Source organism: Pyrgilauda ruficollis, unplaced genomic scaffold, assembly GCF_017590135.1.
Source record: "Pyrgilauda ruficollis isolate IOZ18807 unplaced genomic scaffold, ASM1759013v1 scaffold28, whole genome shotgun sequence".
Taxonomy (NCBI): domain Eukaryota; kingdom Metazoa; phylum Chordata; class Aves; order Passeriformes; family Passeridae; genus Pyrgilauda; species Pyrgilauda ruficollis.
In genome coordinates, this window is record NW_024524155.1 from 3,609,170 (window position 1) to 3,629,741 (window position 20,572).

General features: G+C 53.3%; 1 protein-coding gene across 1 annotated transcript; it reads right to left on the reverse strand.

The window, feature by feature from the left end:
* Positions 1-2,345: 2,345 nt before the first annotated feature.
* ISM2 (isthmin 2) lies at positions 2,346-20,049 on the reverse strand. Its single transcript, XM_041472034.1, has 6 exons — positions 19,852-20,049; positions 5,731-5,991; positions 4,854-5,229; positions 3,916-4,056; positions 3,339-3,416; positions 2,346-2,863 (listed from the first exon to the last, which is right to left on the reverse strand). The coding sequence occupies exons 1-6, from the start codon at positions 19,990-19,992 to the stop codon at positions 2,346-2,348; spliced, it is 1,515 nt and encodes a 504-aa protein (XP_041327968.1). The 5' UTR covers positions 19,993-20,049.
* Between the last annotated feature and the right edge of the window lie 523 nt (positions 20,050-20,572).

Sequence of the window (20,572 nt, forward strand, 5' to 3'; positions counted from 1 at the left end):
GGGTAACACTCTCACTGTAAGAGCACTTTCTTGGAGAGCAGCCAGTCTAACAAACAAACTGGCTGAGCTTTTGCAAGTCTTCTTCAAGAAAGACTGTTTGTAAAAGTCCTGCTTCCATGCTTGGGTCCAATACTGAACACTAGGCACGTTCAACAGGAGGTTCTTTAAAGAAGTCTGCACTGATGGTAAATAAACTCCACTGAGAGTTTGATGAAGGTAATGACGGCATACAGTATGCCAGTGGAAATATGCTCTGCTGAATGACTGCAGTTCACAAGCTCATCCTTCCATGGCTTCAGACGCTCACGGCTTCATTTGCATCCATGTCTCTTGCTGAGGCTCCCTGGCTCCCAGAACCAAGCCACCAGATCACTGTCACCCCCTCTTGACCACCTCTGTATGACCTACCTCTTTGCCAGAAACTAGCAAGTGAATGACCATCTGGGCCAGAGAACATGCAGGGATCATGAAAATGTTCCAAGGTCTAGGTCTCCATCCATGCTTACTTGGTTCCCTTCCTTCTCACCATTTACAGAACACTGGTCATCTCAGACTGTGTGTCTGTTGGGAAATGGATGATGTCTGCCTGTATTTTGATAGAACCCATATCCAGAGTCTAGGGATACAAGGGTGTAATAACAGTTGAGTAAGAACAATTCAGTGATAACTTCATTAATACTTTTGTTTTAACAGCTGTGAAGTCTTAGGTATGGATGACCAAGGATGCATACAAAGACCCTCCCCAAAAGACTCCCCAAAGAGCTTTCAGACCAAGAATATTCACTGAGGCTAGAGAAAGCTCCTGTAAAAAGGACAGACAGTACAGGATGGTCAACTAAGGACCTCTGCAACCAGTTATTTGGTTCAACAGTGCCCTGCAGAAGTACATGGAGTAGCTAGCAGCCTTGCATGAAACCTCTAGAGTAGAAATTACTCCATTCTTCTTGATGTGTGCTCGACTTTTATTTCCCCTGATGCATAAAATTTCTTAAATAAAACCTATTAAATTTTCTGCCAGTTCAGCAACTGAATGTCCTGAGACAAAGGTGCTCAGCCTAGTTTCTCTGCAGAAAAGCTTCCAAAATACGCTGGGAGACACTGCCATGGACCTGTGAAAAGCTGAATAAAACCCAGGCAATATCAAAGTGCCAGCAGAGAGCATCACGATCCCTGATCTGTGGACACCAGGTATTGACAATATTAGCATGTGTGTCTTCCTCCTCTGGAGCCACACTTGTGAGCCTGGCCTGGAAGTGAGCCTGAGGGGTCTATGGCTCGGTTTGTCTGGGCTGTCTCCAGGTGGGGACCTGGGCAGACGCAAAATGGAGCAGCTGGGGACATGGCCAGACTCAGCACAGAGCAGGGCTAGCTTGGCTCAGTGCTTTTTGCTCCTCACCAGCAATGGCATGAGCAGTGGCCAAGATGCCTCCTGCCCCTGGCAGGGCTGTGAGTGGGAAACAGAGGACTTTCTTTTGGGCTGTGTCCCAGGTGCTCCTGAGACCCTCTGGAGACTGCCAAGGGGCCAAGGTCTGGTAGAGGGCTAGTGCTGTGACTTGCAGAGATGCTACCACCCTGTTCCCCCAAGCACCATGGCAGAGGGGCTGAAATGCACACAGATGGTGTGTCCCCACGCTGACCCCCTCTGAGCTCCACCTACATGCAGCTTTGGCAGCCAAAACCCTGGTGGCTAGGCAGTCTTGCCAAGGAAGCCCAGGCAGCCAGTCTCCTCCTGCCCCACAGCCCACTCCCCCAGACCCACAGACCCATAAACCTTTCCCTGCTCCTTCCCAACCATGCATGCACAAACCCAAGGATGGGGGGCCCTGCTCTGTACGCGTGGCTGAACAGCCCTGCACTCTCTAGGAAGACCTACCCCCAATTTCAGACATAAACCAGCGTGTGCCAGGGCAGGTGTACAGACAAGGGCAGGCAGCCATGCCTGCGGCAGCTCCTCAGATGTGGTGTGAAGCCAGCAGGAGCTGAGCCCACTTCATTCACCCTGTGCTCAGCTTTCAGGCTGCACTGAAAGGTCATAGAGAATAAAAGCAGAAAGGAGCAGCCCCTTGTTCCCCTTATACCTCCCAGCCCCTGCTGCTTTCCACGTGCCAGGCCAGGAGCTCTGGACTGCAGGACTGCCCTGGGTGGCACGGCAGGGACTGCACCACAATAACCTCCAGTACCCTCAGAAATCGGAGGAGACACTCCTCTGAGGGGATGAGACAGACGGCGCATCCTCTGCGTTTTGCCTGGCACCACTGAGGAGCCCATGAGCAGGGTCAGGGCTGGCCAGGCTGCGCAGGGACGCAAGCCAGTGGTGGTGGTGGCACCTTTGAGAGTGGCTGTGGCTAGTACTCCTTGGCCTCCTGCAGCTGGGACAGGTACTCCTCCTCGGCGGGGTTGTCGGCACACCGTTGCCCATTGTTGGGGGGCCGGACGGCGTGATACCGGCTCCAGTCACCCTTGCAAAGGATCCAGGGCAGCATGTCCACCTTGTAGTGCAGCTCCGGAGAGAACTCGGTGCTGATGAGGTTGGGGACACCGGCCCCCTTGCCGCGGGTGATGAGACGGGTGTGCTCGTCGTAGCAGCAGTGCTGGGCGGCCAGGGTGGTGCTGTCCAGGGACAGCATGGAGCGCAGGCAGAAGCGTGCCGTGGGCTTGTAGATGTCCAGGCGCTCCTTGGGGCCGCTGGCATCCCGCCATCGGAAGCTCTTGCCCCGCTGCTCATCGCGCAGGTTGACGGCACTGTAGACGGCCTCCAGCGGGTAGGAGCAGGGGCAGCTGGGCAGGTCCGTCAGCACCTTGCTCAGGTACTTGGTGAGGAAGTCGCTCTTGCAGTTCAGCCACTTCTCACAGCTGTCCACCTCTGGGGGAGGGCACCAAAAGGGTGAGGGCATGCACACTCTGCACCCCTTTTTACCCAGCGGCCATCTGCCTGAAGCCATGCCAACACCACCAGTGGAGCCTGCAACCACCAGGCAGGAGCAGCCAGGCTCTTGGGATGAGCTGGAGCCAGGCTCCTCCCTCAAGGAAGTGACAGAGAGAAGGGGGTTTGTGCTGGGGCCAGGCTGGCAACATTCCCTTATGGGAGAGGGCACGTGGCAGGCTGGCTTCAGCCACTGAACCCTAAAGTAGGACTGTGCTGTACCAGGGCTGTGGGAGCAACTGGGTTTCCCAGCATGACCACTGAAGCCTGCACATGGCAGTGGTTTGGTGACTTAGGTCTGGACACCAGACACAGGACCCCTTGGCTGAACCCTGAACCCTCCCCGCCAGGCAGCTACGACCCTCCCAGGGTCTGTCACAGAAACCCCCAGTGCAAAGCAGAGGCAGAGGCTGACCTGAGTTGAACAGCTCTGTGGTGTTGTCGCTTTTAAAAGGTGTCTCCTCTGTGGGGAAGATCATCTCTCCTTCTGCTCCTTGAGACAGAAAAAGAACCAAAACAAAGAACCTGGCTGAACACGGGAAGAAGGGTGGTTTTTCCCTCTGTATGTGCACCAGACACCACCCATCTCCCAGCCCTCTCCTGCCACTTCTTTGGTAACATGGCCCTGTGATTGGAAGGAAGGGCCAGCAGCAAGACTGCCCAACAGAGGCTGTTAGTTTTGTAAATCCCAGTGGATAGAGCTGGCTCTCAATATGCCTCAGGAGAGGATTTCAAGCTCCCAATATGAGAGAGGTGCAAGAAGTCACACACCAAACTTAATGCCAGTTCTAGCACCCCTGGGCCCCACACAACTGCCTGGGGAGCCATGAAGCCCAGCCATAGCTTCTTTGTGGAAACAAAGCCCCATGGTCATGAGCCCTGATCACATTAAACATAACTAATTCTTGAAGCATGAGCAATGCCCAGCCTGCAGCAGCCAGCCCACATCAAAGTCAGACAGTAGCCAAGGCCTGTCCTGGCCAGGGGCTCACCAGGGCAGTGTGTGAGATCGCAGGTCCTCGACTCTGTCGCTGTGCAGGCATAGCCACAGGACCGGGTCCTCTTCTGGTTGCCACTGCCACAGGTGATGCTGCAAGGGGACCATGGGCTCCACTCCTCCTCATCTTCATAGTCTGTGCACGGCAGGCAAGAGGCAGAGAGCGATGGACCTCAGCAAAGCTTTAGCAGGAGGGGAGACAGCAGCCACCTGGGACCTCCCTCAGCTCTGCCTCCATCCCTGAACAGGGACTGTGCTGCCCGGGGCACATGGAGATGCCCAGCCATGCAGTGCCAAGGGCCATCCCCATCCTCACTGCCAACCCAGGGAAGCAGCCCTGAGCAAAGGCTCTCATTCTCACAGCTTTGCTCCCAGTCATACCAACCCAAACAGGTATCGCTGCCCACCCCCACATGGCCTAGCACACTGCCCACAATGCTGAACACCACGTGTTAGCAAACGCTGCCTGGTTTTGGGGTCATGGCCAGGAAGCTGCAGGCTTCTGCTGCTGTGGTGCCCTGGCCCATCTGCCCACGAGAATCTGCCATCCAGCTCTCTGCAGCTCCTCTCCTGGGGAGAACCCAGGTCTGTGGAAAAGGTTTCTGGCACTGATCTCACTACAGGGACCCGAGTCAATGGCAGCAGCACTTGTCATTAAACATTTATATTGTATGGCTCGTCTGAGCATGCCTTAACTAGAGCCCATGCTCCAGTGTGATTACATGCATGGACAATTCCCGCTGGGACACTGGCATGTCTGACTGCTGGCAGCCCGGCTCAGTGTGCTGGCCTTGCTCCTTGGCATGCTTGGTTATTTTGTAAGTAGGAGCTGAGCACCAGTGTGCTGTGATCCCTGGTGCAGGGCTGCAGGCCAGGCAGGACAGGGGAGGGCATTGCTGCTCTGCAGGGCAGCTGCATGTGCCAAGAACTCACCGTAATTATATTTTTCCTTGAAGATCCAGTTTTTCTGCCCAGGCCATCGCTGGTCCCAGTTACCACCTACTCCACTAAGCATGGACTCCTCCTCCTCATAATCTGCTGTGTAATCTTCCTCTTCATCATCATCCTCTTCTTCTTCCTCCCTGTCCCCAATATCCAGGTTGTCATCCTCTTCCTCCTCTTCCTCCTCCTCTTCATCTTCCTCCTCCTCCTCCCCCTCAGCAGGGTCAGTGTATTCCCAGAAGAGGGGCCAGAATAGGTCCTTGTGGGACAACCACTCAGAGGATGTCAAAGACCAGTCATTGCTTGTCTCCTTCAACAAGTCCATCTCCATCTCAGCCTGAGGATCATCCACCACTTCAATGGTCACCTGGTGGGCAGATAAGAGGCAAGGCAGTGAGCTGGGGCACAGCCCTTGGACAGACCTACCAGACCATGCCCTGGCTCCCAGCTCAAGAGGCCACAGACACTCGGGGCTGCAGGACCGTATGAGGAGCGTAAATGGTATCTCCTCATCCAGAGGGACTGAGCAGGAAAAGAGTGGGAAGCACAGGGTGGCTGGTGGTCACCTGCAGGGGCCAATGCCACCCTCAGAAATTGAGAGGTCACCCATGTTAGGACAGTTTACTCCTGCTCTGTAAAGAGGGGCTGGGGAGGCCAGGGGAAAGGCTGTGAGCAAATTCCTCAGTCAAGGAGCTTCTCCATGCCTGCTATCTGCAGCTCGTAGTCACCAAGAAAACAGATGACAGCGGCCACACAGACCCTGCTCATGAGATCTTTTCTCTTAGGAACCAAATGAAGCTGGAGAGCACCACTGTCACCACAGCACTCACCCACATCCCCCCGTGGCCCTCCCAGACCCACTCCCCACCTGGATGTTGGGGTTCTGGGCACTCAGGTCCACATTGGCCAGCCCCGGCAAGTTCTGCAGGTCCAGCATGAAGGGCAGGCTCTCCTCCTGGCCAGCAGCACTGGGCTGGGGCAGCGCCGGGCTCCTGGCAGCCTGCTGAGCCAGCCCTCTGCGCCTGTGCCGCCGCGGGCCAGCCTGCCCGCTCCGCCTCAGCGCCCGCGCCCTGCCCGACGGCGGCAGCTCCTCATCCCCTGCTGAACGGGGGCTGGATGATGCTGATACCTGGAGAGGGAACAGTCAGAGACAACAGCTCTTGATGGTGGTGGTGCAGGGCAGGGAGCAAACCACTACCCAGCAAAGACGGGTCTGGCCTCCTGCCCCAAACAGTTTCTCCACCCCATCTTAATGCAGCATCAGGACAGCAATGAACATGTTAATCAATCAATAATACCAAGTGCCCTGTGCTGTGCCAGGGCGCAGTTCTGCTGCACCTGAACCTACAGGTCTATTCAGACTGGTACCTCCCGACTCCATGACCACCCTCCCTGCACCCCTCTGCTGTCCCACTGCCCAGCTCACCTGGCTTTCCACTTCTCACTCTCCCTTTTTAGCTATTTCTCAGTCCCTGGAAATGGGTTAACAGTAAGGGTTGCTTCTGGCCACAGAGTTACCACAGGTTATGTTTAATACTTTTATATATTTATATAAAAAGTTTACAAACAGGGCTTTATGACAAAGGGGAAACCCAAATACATTGTTCTGTGGTATTGGTACTAGGGCAGATGACTTCAAGCAGCACAGGTTTAATTGAAATTTCTGATAGTGCCTAAAGGCTACCACAGAGACGGAAAGAAACTGCTGGCAGATATAAACCAGCTACCTTTAGCTCTTTGGGGAAGGGAAGACGCCCAGCCAAAAAAGCCAACAAAACTCACTTGCAAGCGCTGCCAGTGGCTCTAAGTGCTGCCTCCCCTGCAGGGGCACATGTCTAGCCCCCCGGCCCCAGGAGGAGCAGGGGTAGCAGCCAGGGAGCCTTGCCGAGAGGCAGCACAGCCCTGCGGGCCGGGGAGGCGGCGGCAAACGCTGCCAGACTCGGCCCGAGCTGCCCCGCTCCCGGTCCGCTCCCGGTCCGCTCCCGGGGCGCGCTGGCAGCAGAGAGCAGCGCGGCCCCAGGGGCCAGCAGGCTCCAGTGTGCCCAAGAAACCCGAGATGGGAACAACTGGCAAAGCCCCCCCGCGGCACGGGCGCCTTGGGAAGGCCTGCAGGGCCCCGCAGCTCAAGGCTGAGAGCGGAGGTGCCCGAACTCCCAGCATCTCCGCCAGTGTCTGCCTTTTTCTGGCTGCCCAGCTGAAACCCCCTTTTGTTCCCAAGCTCTCACCCTTCGCATCAGCCCGGTCGAGAGCCGTGGGATTAACGAAGAGCACGGAGTGCCCCCTCCCCACAGCGCCGGGCGGGGGGGCGCAGAGAGGCATTTCTACCTGCAATTAGAGCCAGATGGTTTGGGGAAGGACTCCCCTCCCTTTCATCCTGATCACTGGAGCACTTCAAAGGCAGCTGGAGCCTAGCCAGACTCTCATGAGCGCACACAGCCCGTCCCCAGCCCTGTCCCTGTACATCAAAGCCCGCGATCCCTCCGTCCCCGGGGGAGGGAAAAGAGCAGCGGGGACGCTGCTGGTCCCTTGGCTGCTGCCCAGGGCAGGCTGAAGGCAGGGAAGGGCCGGTGACAGACTCCACCAGATGGGCCCTGAGGGGAGAGGGCTGCCGAGAGGACAGAAACTGTGCTGCCCAGATAGAGCGTTTGGGGCTCGCCCCTCTCCCTGGCCTGGAGGACTCCCGTGGCACTGCTGGTAGCAAACCTGAGCAGAAAGACCCCCTGCACACACCTTCCCTTCCCAGCTCCCTCTGTCCCCATCCAAAGCACAATGGTTTCGGGAAGAATGCATGGGAATGATGCCTAGCTCTGCCTCAGCCATTTCCCAGGGCCTTAGCCCCTTGCTAGGTCTCTTGTCATGTCCCAGGAGTCCTTGACAAGAAGCAAGGAGCCCAGGTGGAACAAAAACAGCAAAGGGGGCTGAGCAGGCAAACACAGCCATGTCCCAGTGCTGGCTGCATGGCACTGCCTGCTGTGCTGGGTTTGCTGCCAGCTGCACATGCCCAACACAACCCCTGAACAAGAGACTGGCAACAGCCCTGAAAGGCTGGCGTTCCTGCCTAATTTGCAAAGAGTTTATTGGGCTGGGTAAGCTCGTGTCACACACAACCCAAATTTAATACACATGGAAAGTGAGGTCTCCTCTAGCAACAAGATCTGAGCTCACCCAAGGACACCAGAGCAAGCAAGCCAGGAACAGACTCAAAGTCTCCAAATTTACACTCAGTGCCTAATTCAGATTTTACGCCCAAACAAGCTCAAGAAATTCAGAGTACTGTTCCCACAGGGAAAATGTAAAACTGCTGCAGGGGAACTGGCTGCAAAAGCGTGGCAGGGCAAACAGAACTCCCTCAGCTCACGGATACTCTGGAGGCATAAGCATGACAGGGGTGGTCACCCTGGATGGCCAAGAGCCCTTCAGCAATGGTCACTACAATGTACCACCCAACACTTCCCTCCTGTTGGCATCTGCAACACTCTAAACGTTTGCTGGGTTAAAATCTGCCCCTGCATCAGATGTCCCTCCCATCTAAGGCTCAGTGCCCTGCCCCAGACAGTCAACAATGCATTCAACAAGCTCTTAGAAGGCCCAGTGCTCCCTCCAGGTCAGAGCATCCATGGCATCAGATGTGTGTTCTCCAAGTCATCAAAGGTCCCCTGACAGCCACACAAGCAGCTGCCCTTGAGGTTTGCACCCCTGCTGCATGACACCCACCCTCCCCTCTGTACTGTTCAAGGAGCAGCTGGATAAAGCCATCAAGGGTGGAGCTCAGCCACTGCAGTGGGCTAAGGGAAGAGAAGACTTTGCTTGTCCAGAGGGAACACTTTATTCCCCTGCTCTCTATAGAGCACAGGAGAAAGCCTGCACACCACTGGAGAGCTGGTCATCAGCAGCTCCCTTCTCCTTCCAGCACCATGGAAGCAGAGTGCAGTGCTGGGAAGCCATCACTGTCTTCCAGTCCAGTTCCAACCTTCTCCTGCAACCAGCCAGCACCAAGCAAAGGAAAAATCTGAACAAGGAATTGCCACAGCTGCTCCTGTTTACACTTGGCATATCCTACCTGGCTGGGAAGAAGGGTTCCCAGGGCAGGAACCTGAGAGAAACTCTGGGGCAGCACTCAGGAAAGAGCGTGGACTTTGCATTGGTGAAGATGATGTTTTGACTGAAGGCTGTTAGCAGGACCATACCTGCCTACCTACCAGCCCAGGAGTCCTTCCCACATAGTCCAGTCTGTCCCACACGTAGGACTGACCACTGAAACACCTTGAGGCACAAGCTTAGAAGAGAAGTTTGGAAGGGAAATAACTCATTAGCAATTCATCCCCGTGTCATGCCTACTTTGTACATAACATGGGCAACAAGGTGTGTGGAAAAGGTGTGGGAAAGGGCCACACATCATTGCTCTAGAGACCAAAAGCTGACATTTTTCCATTTCTAGTCCATACACCTCTATAAAAATTGCTCAAAAATCTGGAGATGATGAAGAGAGCAGCCACAAAAACATTTCAAGGGATGGAAAGTCTTGTACAAGTCTTGTACAAGTCTTTTCCAGTGAAAGACTTGTACAATTCAATGTCTTTCTCATGCTGAAAAAAGAAAGCAATGACTCAGTTTTCCAGTTCTTTAAGGCAGTAATCCATCAGGCACCAGAGACTATAATCCAGAACAGAAACACATAATAGGAAGCAATGTGCCCAAGTCAAAGCCAAAAAAATTTAACTGAGGAATAAGGATCATGCCTTTAATGCCATAGGTAATTAACCACAGGAACAATTAAAAAGAAAAGTGACAATTTTTCTTGTGGAGACTGCCAAACCCACATCACTGGGCTCAACACATGAGTACTGCAACTGCACTAGGGAAGAAATTCAAGGCTCTAGTAATTTCTTCTGCTCTTAAAATTTGTGATTTTGCTAGAAATGTCCGTAAGGCTTTGAACTAAATCTGGGTTAAGGAAGCAAATGACCAATGTTCATGTGCTGCAGCTCTTACCATTAGAGACATGACATTTCAGTTTAAAACCTGAAAACATCATCAGACTAGTTCCTGTGCTGTACTGCACTTTGGCAGCCAGGGACACCACCACACTGCCACTTACACAACCACAGGTACTTGTCCCTCCAGCACGTGCCTCAGCATCTCTGCAGGAGCTGCAAGCTGCCAGAGCACCCAACAGCAGTGCTCTTTGTAACTACACAGACTGCTGAGCAGAGCTGCCCCCCATCATGGGGTTAAACCAATCCAAGCACATTTGAGAGAACTCCCCTGGCAGGGCAGCACTGCCACAGCATCAGCACCAGTGCAGCAAGCAAGTCACCAGCACAGGACAAGCTCAGAGGATGCAGCTTCTACCCACACCTATCCCAAGCCAATTGTCGATCACATAAACTCATTCAACTTGAACCAAGGAAACCTGTGCACACGGCAGTCGGATCAGCGGCAACGCTCAGGCTGTGCTTTGGGCTTGTTAACACTGCAGTGCAGAAAATGACGTATTTGCTAAAGGCTGGTATCACACTGAGCTGTAATTATAAGGAATGGGGGCTTTTGTTGCTTAATCATTACTGCTTGTGTTAGGTTTCCTTTGAACAGTTTTACCATGCTGTATTGAAACAAGAAACCACCAGAAGAACTATTGATCTTTTCCTGAATAGACCTTCCTTCTCTTTCCCCAAAGCTTTCCAACATTATTTTAAAATCTGTCTGTTGCAAACTCACCCACTTATGAATTAGTCAAGTACAATTTTTTTTTTAACCATAAAACTTTTCTTTTTATATTTACCTAAATGAGCTGCAAAGATCTGGATAAAGTATTAAAAAAAATATCTTTGGACTGAAACTGGGTAGGAACAACTCCAGAGTAGGATTTTCCTATAAAGCCATACTATAAAGCCATGGAAGTAGAGTAGGCTGGTTGGTTGCATTAGAAGGAAGCCCGGCATGTCTGGGGTTGTCTCTGGGGCTGCAGTTTGCAGAAAGGCTCATGACAATCTTTGCTGGTTGGATAGGGAGAAAGGGAGGTTTTTCTAGTGCTAACAGGTAACACTGCTGTCTGTTTAAAATAAAGTAAGGTTGAACAGCAGGGTGACCACCAGGAACAAATGCAGTGTGCCACGATGCCTCCCTCCCATAGAACATGCTTTCTCTTCTATGAGGCACTGCCCAAATAAAGGGCTTTTTTAGCCCAGCCAGCTGAAACCCCTGTGGCCTCCGGAGGGCTGTAGTTTGATCCTCCTGGCTCATAAGCATCCACCAGCACATAACCTGTCTACTGGCAGGCTTGCAGCCAGATGGAAAATCCATGGGACACACATTAGGCAAGTGACCTCTGCCACCCACCAGCTCATCACCCACTTAAGGGATTTCCCAGAGCCCTGACAGAGCACAGCATCACCTAGAGGTGTCAAGAGCTGGGTGGGTACCTACCAGACAACAGGGAAGGCAAACATGCTGCTCAGTTCCTGTTACTGTCTGTAAGACCTTCTGAGCCACAGTCCCAGCCATCAGATCCAACACATTTAGACTTACAGGCAGGTGGCTGAGCAGGAGCTGTCACTCAGGATTTTGACATGTGAGCTCTGGAAGATCTGCCAGAGGTCATTTAAAGAAGTTAACACCTCCAGTTGCCTCCCTCTTCTTGCGCTCTAGGTTACACTCCTGCCTGCAAAGGGGCTGTGGCACAGGTGAAGAGCAGAACCAAGAGCTCCCAAACACTGTACTATCCCCTGCACCTCAGGATCAACTTACATGGGTGCTGTGAGGGGGTTATTGCTTTGTTGGTTTGTTCTTTTCTTTTAATAAAGACTCCCTTTAGGTTTTAGGAGAGTTCTACAAGTGCTCATGGAACAGACAGGGCACTTGGTTATCGTGCTTACGTGGGCAGATCCAGTTTATGACAGACCAGCAGGAGCCAGCAGCAAACTGTGGGCTGTGCAGATAATTATTACACCCTCATGATTATAATTTTCATTCAGTTATCAAAATACTTCAGATCATATGGTATCACTTTCTTTTCTAACTATCTTCATTCCAACCGTCTTGGGTAGGGAGCTGCAGGAGGCAGCATCAAAGGCTTCCTCATGTTTCACATTTATTTTCATGTCTCACAGTTGCAACAACTGTAATCTCAGAACTCTTTCCAAGGTCGGTGACTCAGTTGCCCCTGAGGCAGAGCCAGCCCTGGAGCAGAAGACACCACAGCACTGAGCAGCAGCAGCAAGCAGCACCATGAGGAGCAAGGACACAGCATGGCTGACTTTGTGCAAGACCAAAAAGGAGGAGGTAGTCCAGGCTACTGAGAATGCTCCTCACCATGCATCCCACTGGCACAGCCCAGCTCCTCTCACCAGCCAGCTCTCCTGTGGGTGTGCTCATGAGTAACCTGCCCACGGCATCCTCACTCCCCTGATCACTTGTGGCACAAGGAGGAAAAGCAGCAGCCTTGTGGCCTTTCACCTCACCGTGCCAAGCTGCTGACCTCCTCATGCAGACCATGGTTGTTTCACTGGCAGATGTCTCTCTACCGTAAACATCTTCTCCCCGTTCAACACTGAGACAGATGTCTTTGTCTGCAAGGCTCCCATTTTGCAGACAAAGCAAATGACATGCTCCTCAGGCAGCCTGCGGCCAGGCCAGGCACACATGGGGGTCTCCCCTGTTGTACTCGGAGAAGATCGTGAGAAGGCTCACCACAGCTCAGCTCCTTCTCCCCACCTGCCCCAAAGGGGGCCTGGTCTGCTTTCTCCACAGGTGAACCACACAGGCCTGGAGGTGGAGAAGCTGGAGCGCATCCTCGGCACTGCTGGTGCCTCCCAGCACAGGAGATGGGGCTGTCCTCGCACCAGAGACTCTGCCCAAGCACACAGGTGCCAGGGGCTGATTCTTGACGGGTGGTGCCTGCTGCAAGGACACCAGCTGGTGGCAAGGCACCCATTACTTGGAGATCCTGAGACTTTGGCTCAGTTGTGGGTATGGGAGCAAGGCCCCCAGAGAGACTGCGTGGAGAGGTCCCCAGAGAGATGAACAGACACAAATCCGCATCCCCTGGTGCTCTCTGGCAATGCTCCTGCTAAGGCAGCTGGTTTCTGCTAACATAGTTCAGCAGCAATACACATAAGCTCCCAGTCCATCAGAGGGAGTTGCTGCTAACTTGTTCCAGCTCTAAACCCCATGTGCTTCAGTAACCATTAACTTGTTCCAGCTAATGATCCGCATTTGCTAGTCTGCACACTGTAACTCTCCCACTGCTCCAGCTGCTGCTTCCTTGCCTGCCACAGCCCAGGCAGAACTGCAAAAGGAAGAAAACCCCAAATATCACAAAGCAGGTGGAGAAGCTGACAGGACCCGATCAACACCAGCCTCCCCCTGCCAGCTAGAAGAGGTGGGGAGGGAATCACAGGCAGGAGGGAGTGCAGGGGACACCTGCTACCCTTGTCCCACGAAGGGTGCACAGGCTGCCCTCCATGCAAACAGTGGGGCAAGGGCAGCCAACCAGACAAATGCAAATCCATCAGGGATCCCTTCAACAACAGACAAAATGGGCACCCGAGCCAGACTTGGAGTATCTCTATGCCCTGCACAGGAAGGGATCTAGGCAGGGATGCTGCATCTCGTTCTCCTGAAGAGGAAAAGCTGAGGTGACTCTGAGCCAGGTGCTTGGCTGCAGCTCCCCAGCCTGGGGACAAGCTCAATTCCCCTCCCCAGCCAGCTTTGATTTTAAGGAGCTGGCAGCCTTAGCTTGTAATAAAACCACGCTGTCTCCAAGGGGAAGGTGTTGGGAACTGCATATGAAGATATCTGTACAATACCTTGTTTTGATGGAGGCGCTCATGGTATGGCACAGTGCAGCTGGAATTCCCTGTGATTTTGGCTGCTGTGGGAATGGCTGCAGGTGAAGGGGAGGGCAGCGAGGACAGCAGGAGGAAGTGCCGAAGTGAGGAAGAGAGAACATCCCAGGGAGGCAAAGAGATGTCGATTTTCCACATGGGACACTCCCACAGCACCTCCCGGCCATCCAGCAAACACTGCCTCCTCAGCCAGCAGGCACCTGCGGCTCAGCTGCTGGGAAAGAGCCGGGGCTGCCTTGCTCACCCTAGGCCAGGGCTGCCAAGGCTGGGGTGGAGGGAGGCTCACCTGAAGGCCCTGCACCCATGCCATGTGCCAGCCTCCTGCTGAGCCCTGCGTGGTAGTGGCTCTCTTGGTCTGGGACATGCTCCCATGCATGCCTTGCAGCCCAAGTCCTGAGTGCTAGATAAGAGCCTGAAAGACTAGACCAACCATCAGCTCCTAATCCAAGATAAACCCACGCAATCACTACCTCTTCCCTGCATGCATGGATGTTTCCTGGCCATCTGCAGCCAGGTCTCTACCCTGTGCCTGTCTTGTGGTGCCAGGGGACAGCAGAAGGCAGCAGCTGACTGCATTTTGTTCCCTTTGACGTTGTACCCTTGCCCTAGAGACTAAACCAACCTGAACCCCAAGAGGCATTGGTGCTCTTCATGCCAAGGGCCACCTAGGACTCCGAGACAGGCAGGTCACCATAGCTGTGGTGTCTTCATCTCACAAGTACTGAGACAAAAGTATATCTCAAACAGCTTCTCAGACAAGCCCCCAGAGTCCCTACACAGAAGGAACATGGAGAAACTGAATTGCTTGGAAGCAACACCATACAAACTGACTTTTATAGCTGGCTACATAAAAGCATCAGGCTGCCCAATGAAGGTTCCTTGAAAAAACATTCTACCCAAACAAACAAACAAAAAATAGTCCTTACACTGCACTTTTGCAAGCTTCTCTCTGAAACAAATCCGATCTAACACTGAAATATGCTGTAATCTCTTCCTTGCTCCAGTATATTATACAAAACCTGAGCTCTGGCTTTGAAAGAGCTGGACAGCACAGGTACACCTTGCTGGCCTGTCTGCAGCTCAGACTGTCCTCAGGCTTCCCTAAGGGAAGTATCAGGCTTCTTGTCTTGAGGATTATTCTGAGAGGAAGAGTACTGCTGTTGTGGACCAGTTTTCACTCCCTACCCCTAAAACACTGACAAGAGCAAAGCAGGAATTACTCTCTAGCACGCTCCCTCTATCACCCCACTGGGAAGGATCATGGCTGGAGGCAGGATGAGTCCCCCGGTTTGACCGTCTTTGAGGAAAGGGTCTGCACGAGTTGGACAATTTTGGGAATCTAGAGAGAGTGTAGGGCAATACCCTGTGGGGCGATTTATGCCTAATCTCTTCCCCTTACATGTGCCTTTTACAGGAACCCCTTTGATTGCAACAATGGGAACGCAGCAGACCTATTTGTGCGGTGCAAATGGAAGAAGCCCCCTTGTTGGGCAGCTTCCCTACACCCGGCTCTCCTTTGTTTCTGCTGCTGTCTCAGCCCCAGGGCGGGAGGGTTTTCAACTGTGTTGACTAAGATAATTTGGCACTTCTCAAAAGGGAATTTGCTACAAAGGGCGAAGTACCTCCCTGCGCACAAAGAGCCCCTTTCAGAGCGGAAGGATGCTTCAGTGAACGTTTTGTACCCACAAATCCGACCTCCGCCAAGGACAAAGCCAGGGACAAGAACGCTTAATTGCTGAAGAAATGAAAAGGTAAAAAGCACATCCTCAGGCAGAATGACTCTGCTACTGACACAGGCCGCAGTGGCGGCGGGGACGTGGCCGTGCAGAGCCCGCTCGGAGCGCAGCTGGGCTCTGCCGGGCAGGCGCTGCCCGCAGGGCGCACACGGGGACACGGCTGCAGATCCACAGCAGGGCGAGGCCTCCGGGCAAACCGAGATGCTCTCCTGGGCCACAGCCCCAGAGGGGTGACCGCGGAGCAAGAGCTGGGCGGGAGGCACAGGGCAGGCCCCTGCACACCTCTGTGCCTGCGCAGCCCATCGCCCAGTGGTCTCCCCAAACCAATGTGTCTAGGCTAAATTAGGGCTCTCAAATGACAGGGCTACCCCGACTTACAGCCTCCTGACAAGCTCCACTCAAGCCCAGCCGAGATTTCTTTCCCTTTAACACTTTTTAAATCTAGTACAGCCACACGACATCACCTTGGAGCTGCTTCACCCTCTGCCTGCCAGTATCTCTGGCCAGGCATCACATCACTGCTACACAATTAATTCTTAAATGATTCTTAATCAGGTGTAGACCTTCAGTTTTACAAGTAGCTTCCCATCGCTTTTCTCACTGCCTGGTTTAGCCAGTAAACAATGTGTAGTGTTGTTACTTGTTTCCTTATTTCTCAGGGGCCAGGAGCCAGTCATGTCAGGTGCTGCACAAACCCACTGATTTGCAGCCAACTCAGCCTTTATGCTGTGCTTGATATTTCTTTTGTTGCCTTCCTTTATCTCTTATCGCAGATGCCAGATTTGCTTTGCCTACAGCCTCAGACCAGGGGAAATCCAACAGCAAGTTCCAGCCTGGATCTGCCCCCTGTCCCAGCCCTGCAGTAACATTTGGGGAGTTTGCTGAGGTTGCTCTTGGGCTCCGCTCTCAAGAGCAGTTCCCTCCTGCAAAAGAGCACCCACCAAGCCCACCAGGCTGGACTGGGGGGCCCGGACCCTCCATAAAACACCGCTGGCTCGCTCTGCCTCACCCCCCTGGCTGCTCCACCACGCCCATCACCATTCCCGCCGGCACGGTTATTCCTCTGCACAACTATTGAAACTCTTGTGTCAGTTCACAGAGATTTAATCACTGTGAACATTTACATTTGTAACATGGTAGTACTCTGGCTGTTTTCTGTTTACCAGAAGAGCACTGTAACTGATTGGTATCAGCTGGAAAGAATCCAAACATCTATTAACAATGTGCAGGGCCAGTATTTTGAAATCCATTGAGTTTACCAGAACATATTTTTTGATTTATACCTCTTGACCTCATAAATAAATAGACCATTAAGCGATGTGATGAGCTGCACCTTGTCTCCACAATGGACACAAGCTTTTCCAAATATTAAGTTACCCAAATCTGAAGAGCCACTTAATGGTCAGTGCTCCATCCTGCCACATTTCTGCCCACATCAAAGTACAACACATCCAACCTGAAAAAGTGCTTCTTAAACCCCTGCTGTACACCCCTCGGCTGTTTGTGAGCCCGCCTGCCTTCCCAACAAACCTCCAAAGGAGCAGGTATCTTCTCTTGTTAGATTCAAGTCACAGTTTGGAAAGAAAAAAAACAAAAAAACAAAACTGCCTTTCAACTTTTCCATCCTGCCTTTTCAACTTCTAGTCAAATAAACTGAAGAAACAGCAAAATATTCTCACTACATCTGTTATTTATGCTGAGCACAGCATAAATTGGGCAAAGCTTTGCTGACCTGTGTCATTGCTAAGACAATGTAAACACAAACTCCTTTGGTAATGGCTGGAAACACTGGATCCTGACTGAGGTACAGGATTTCGGACATAGAAGGCTAAGACTCAAAAATTAAGCATGTGCTCCCTACATCCTTCCTACAATAATAAGAACAGTTTCTATCTCAAAAAAATTACTGAAAAACTTATTTGTTTGATTTTTCTAAACTATTTTAGTATAGAAGTGCAACTTTAAGGCTCAGCACAAATTACAAAAAATCCCATTCAGTTCTAAACCAAGGAAAAATGTTTGCTTTAAACAAAGTTATTAAATTTTAAAAAGTCCAAGTTATGTAATTGCTTAATGGTTTTGATTGTCTATCTGCTCTGCTCTGTCATTTCTATTTTTCTCCTCACAGCCTCCTTCATTCTACCCACATCTGTAGGGCATTACCCATAGTGTAACCAATACTCCAGCTGTGGCTGCCCTGCTGCCATAGAGACAGGACGGATCAGTGCAGCAACAGGAACCATCTGTATGTGTGACCCAAAATCACTCTGGATTTTTTTAACCACCATGCTGCTGTGCTTGTGCTCTCTGCTTTAGTTCAAACAGCTGGGCATGACTACTCTAAACTGTCCCCTGCATGCACCAGAAACAGAGGATTTCATCCCAAAACACAGCCAGGAGACACATGCCAACACCTACTGCTTCCTCCCTGCCATGGGAACTGTGCCCCCAGCACTCTGAGGGACGCAGGGTGCACCAACGGACTGCCAGAGAAATCCACTCTTCAACTTCCTCCTTGCTCCTAACCTCCACCCTCAAACCTTTGCCTACACCCCTCCTGCATGTTTGTATTTCTGCAAGAAGCAAAGGTCCCGGGGACAGAGGCCGCGCTGTGTAAGTGCCGTGTGTGATCTTTGGCTGGCCGCACAACCTCCCCATTCACAGCCATTCACAGACCGCGCTCACAGCGGCTCACACGCGCTCCGTCCATTTCAGATGTCACACAGAAAGGAGCCTGAGACTTCGCTGCAGGGTCCCGTGGTGAGGGCATGCACAACTTCCTAGCAGACAGCTTGTCCCTATCCTTGGTCCCTGCCACAGGCCTGCAATACCTTCCTGGATTTCAAGTGTAAATCCTTACTCCTGCAGCTGGAGTCTGAGGTCACTCTGCCTGACACTGGTCTGGCGACTGAAGCAGCATCTGCTTCTGCAGTTGAAGTTTCAGTAGCAAAGGCCAGCACAAGAAGATATTACCAGCAGTACAGCACATCATCCCCAGCAGTTCTCTCTGCATCTGCTCCGTCCACACTCCACTCAAAACCATCACCAGGCTTGACTAGTGGTACCTGGCAGGATGCAGCCTGTGCCCTCTCTTGCCCCTTGGCCAAGCATTCATGTGGCCGATTCCCTCCTCACACTTGTTCCCTGGACTTCATGCTGGAATGGAGTTTAGTGCATCCAACAGGAGCTGCCAGCATGACTCCTCCACAGATCAGACCGCGTTTCGGCATTAAATTGCAATATGGTATATTCCATCAATTTGCACCTCCTCTCCCGGTCTGACTGACACTGGAGATCAAATCTGCTGCTTTCAGTACTGCTGCGTATCGCCAGCGAGGACTGAGCTGCTCCTACCGTCCTGCTCAAAATCCTCCTATCATCGCTTTTCTCAACCATTCCTTTCACCTACTTTTAGCAGCAGCATTCTTTCAAAGAGTTCTTTTTGAACACAGCTCTACTGCCTGACTTACTTTTCCTCAAGAGAACGATTTCAATATGGAAAACAGCTTCTTTTAACTATCCAATAGTATTCCTTACTAGCCGCTCTCCCGGTGGTTTCTTTTCCACTCCACTCCTGTCATTCCGGTCAGGTCCCACCAGTTGGTTCCCAGTCTGACCAGTCCCCCACTGCCTGCCGAAGCCTCCCCTTCCACAATCCGCGCTCGGCAGCCAGCGCGGGCCGGGGTCCGGCGCTCAGAGGAGCGAGAGGCGCAGCCCCGGGACATCCCCTCCTCCCGGCCGAGGGGCTCCCAAGGCCGCCTGTCCCGGGGGACACTGCGAGGGCAGGATGCCGGCATGAGGAGGGAGCATGGCCGCCCCGGAACCTGCCCCAGGAGGAGGAGAGACGGTGGCTGAAATCTATCGTGTCTTAGGTTTCTGGTAGAGGAGATTTGGCACTCCTAGCAGGGCACCAGCTGCTAATTTGACTGCAGCCGGACCTCTCTCCCCCACCTGGGATGCTTGCCGCCGGAGGCAACGAATCTTCCCGGGCACTGGGTCACGGCACTCGGCCCCGAACTCAGGAAGCCTAAAGCATCCCCTTTCCTTCAGCCTCCGTGCAGTGCGAAGACCTGAGGCTTCCCGAGAATCCCGCAGGCCAGGAATGGGCTCTGCTCCTCAGCGAGTGAGGAAACAGCCGATAAAGGGGAGGGGGGGCCCTGCTTCTCTCCCCGGAGCTCTGGGCGGCCGAGCCGCGGGACACGTGCTGGATGCTGCTCCCGTCCGAGATGCACAATTGCCTCCGAGGGAGGAAGCCCCAGTGACCGCCCAGGTGCCTGGCCCAGGTGCCCAGGTGCCCGGCTGCCCGCCTCAGCTTTCCCGGGCACGGGAGAGGGTGCAGAGGCTGAGGAAGAACTCGCCCTAGCACCCTCCCGGCTCTCCGCATTTCCCCAAAGATGATCGCCCTACCTCCGCCAGCTTGGAGCTCCTCTCCTTCGGAGTATTGCTGCGCTGTTTCCCCCTCACGGGTAGCCCTCTCACCGCAGCCAGGAAAGTTGTCAGGAAGACGAATCCGAGGATGAGCACGACTTTCCCTCTAATCAGAGGCATCTCTCCCTTCCTCTCTCCCCGCCTCGCACGTCCAGGGCAGGCGGTCTGGCAGCACGCCCGCCCTTAATGCTCCAAATCCTGTCCTCCGAGAGGAACAGTAAAAATTTAAAATATATATGTCTCTTATATATATATATATAAACCACCGGAGCCGGGAAGTGCGGTGTCCCGCGGGCAGGGGCCGGGGCAGGGTCCGCCGGCCCGGGCCACTCCGCTCCCTCTGATCGCTCTTGCAGTTTGCCGAGCACCTTCCGCTGTCGCGGCTCCCCCGGGTCGCCCGCCGGTACTGATGCTGAAGGATAACTCTGAAAAGCTTCACAAATGTGTGTGGAGAGGGAGGGAGGGAGGGAGGGAGAGAGCTTGGGTTCCCCACCCCACTTCCTAATCCTTTCGGCAATCCGATTTCTTTTCCTTCTCTTCTCCTCCCCTCTCCGAGTCACTCCCCGGTGCTGCCGCAGCTCTGCAGGCACCGGCGGGCGGACGGGAGGCCGCTCGGCGGGGAGAGGCTCCTGCTCGCATGAAGCCCGGTGCAGCCCCTCCCGCCTTGGACCGCGGCTGCCTGCCCCGGGCACGGCCCCGC

Bases quoted from the DNA above. Each gene is read 5' to 3' on its own strand.
- ISM2 (XM_041472034.1), bottom strand. From the start codon at position 19,992: ATGCCTCTGATTAGAGGGAAAGTCGTGCTCATCCTCGGATTCGTCTTC. The intron at 5,230-5,730 runs GTGGGGAGTGGG...TCTGCCCACCAG, and splicing joins CCCAGAACCCCAACATCCAG to GTGACCATTGAAGTGGTGGA. The intron at 2,864-3,338 runs GTCAGCCTCTGC...GCCCTCCCCCAG, and splicing joins CACAGAGCTGTTCAACTCAG to AGGTGGACAGCTGTGAGAAG.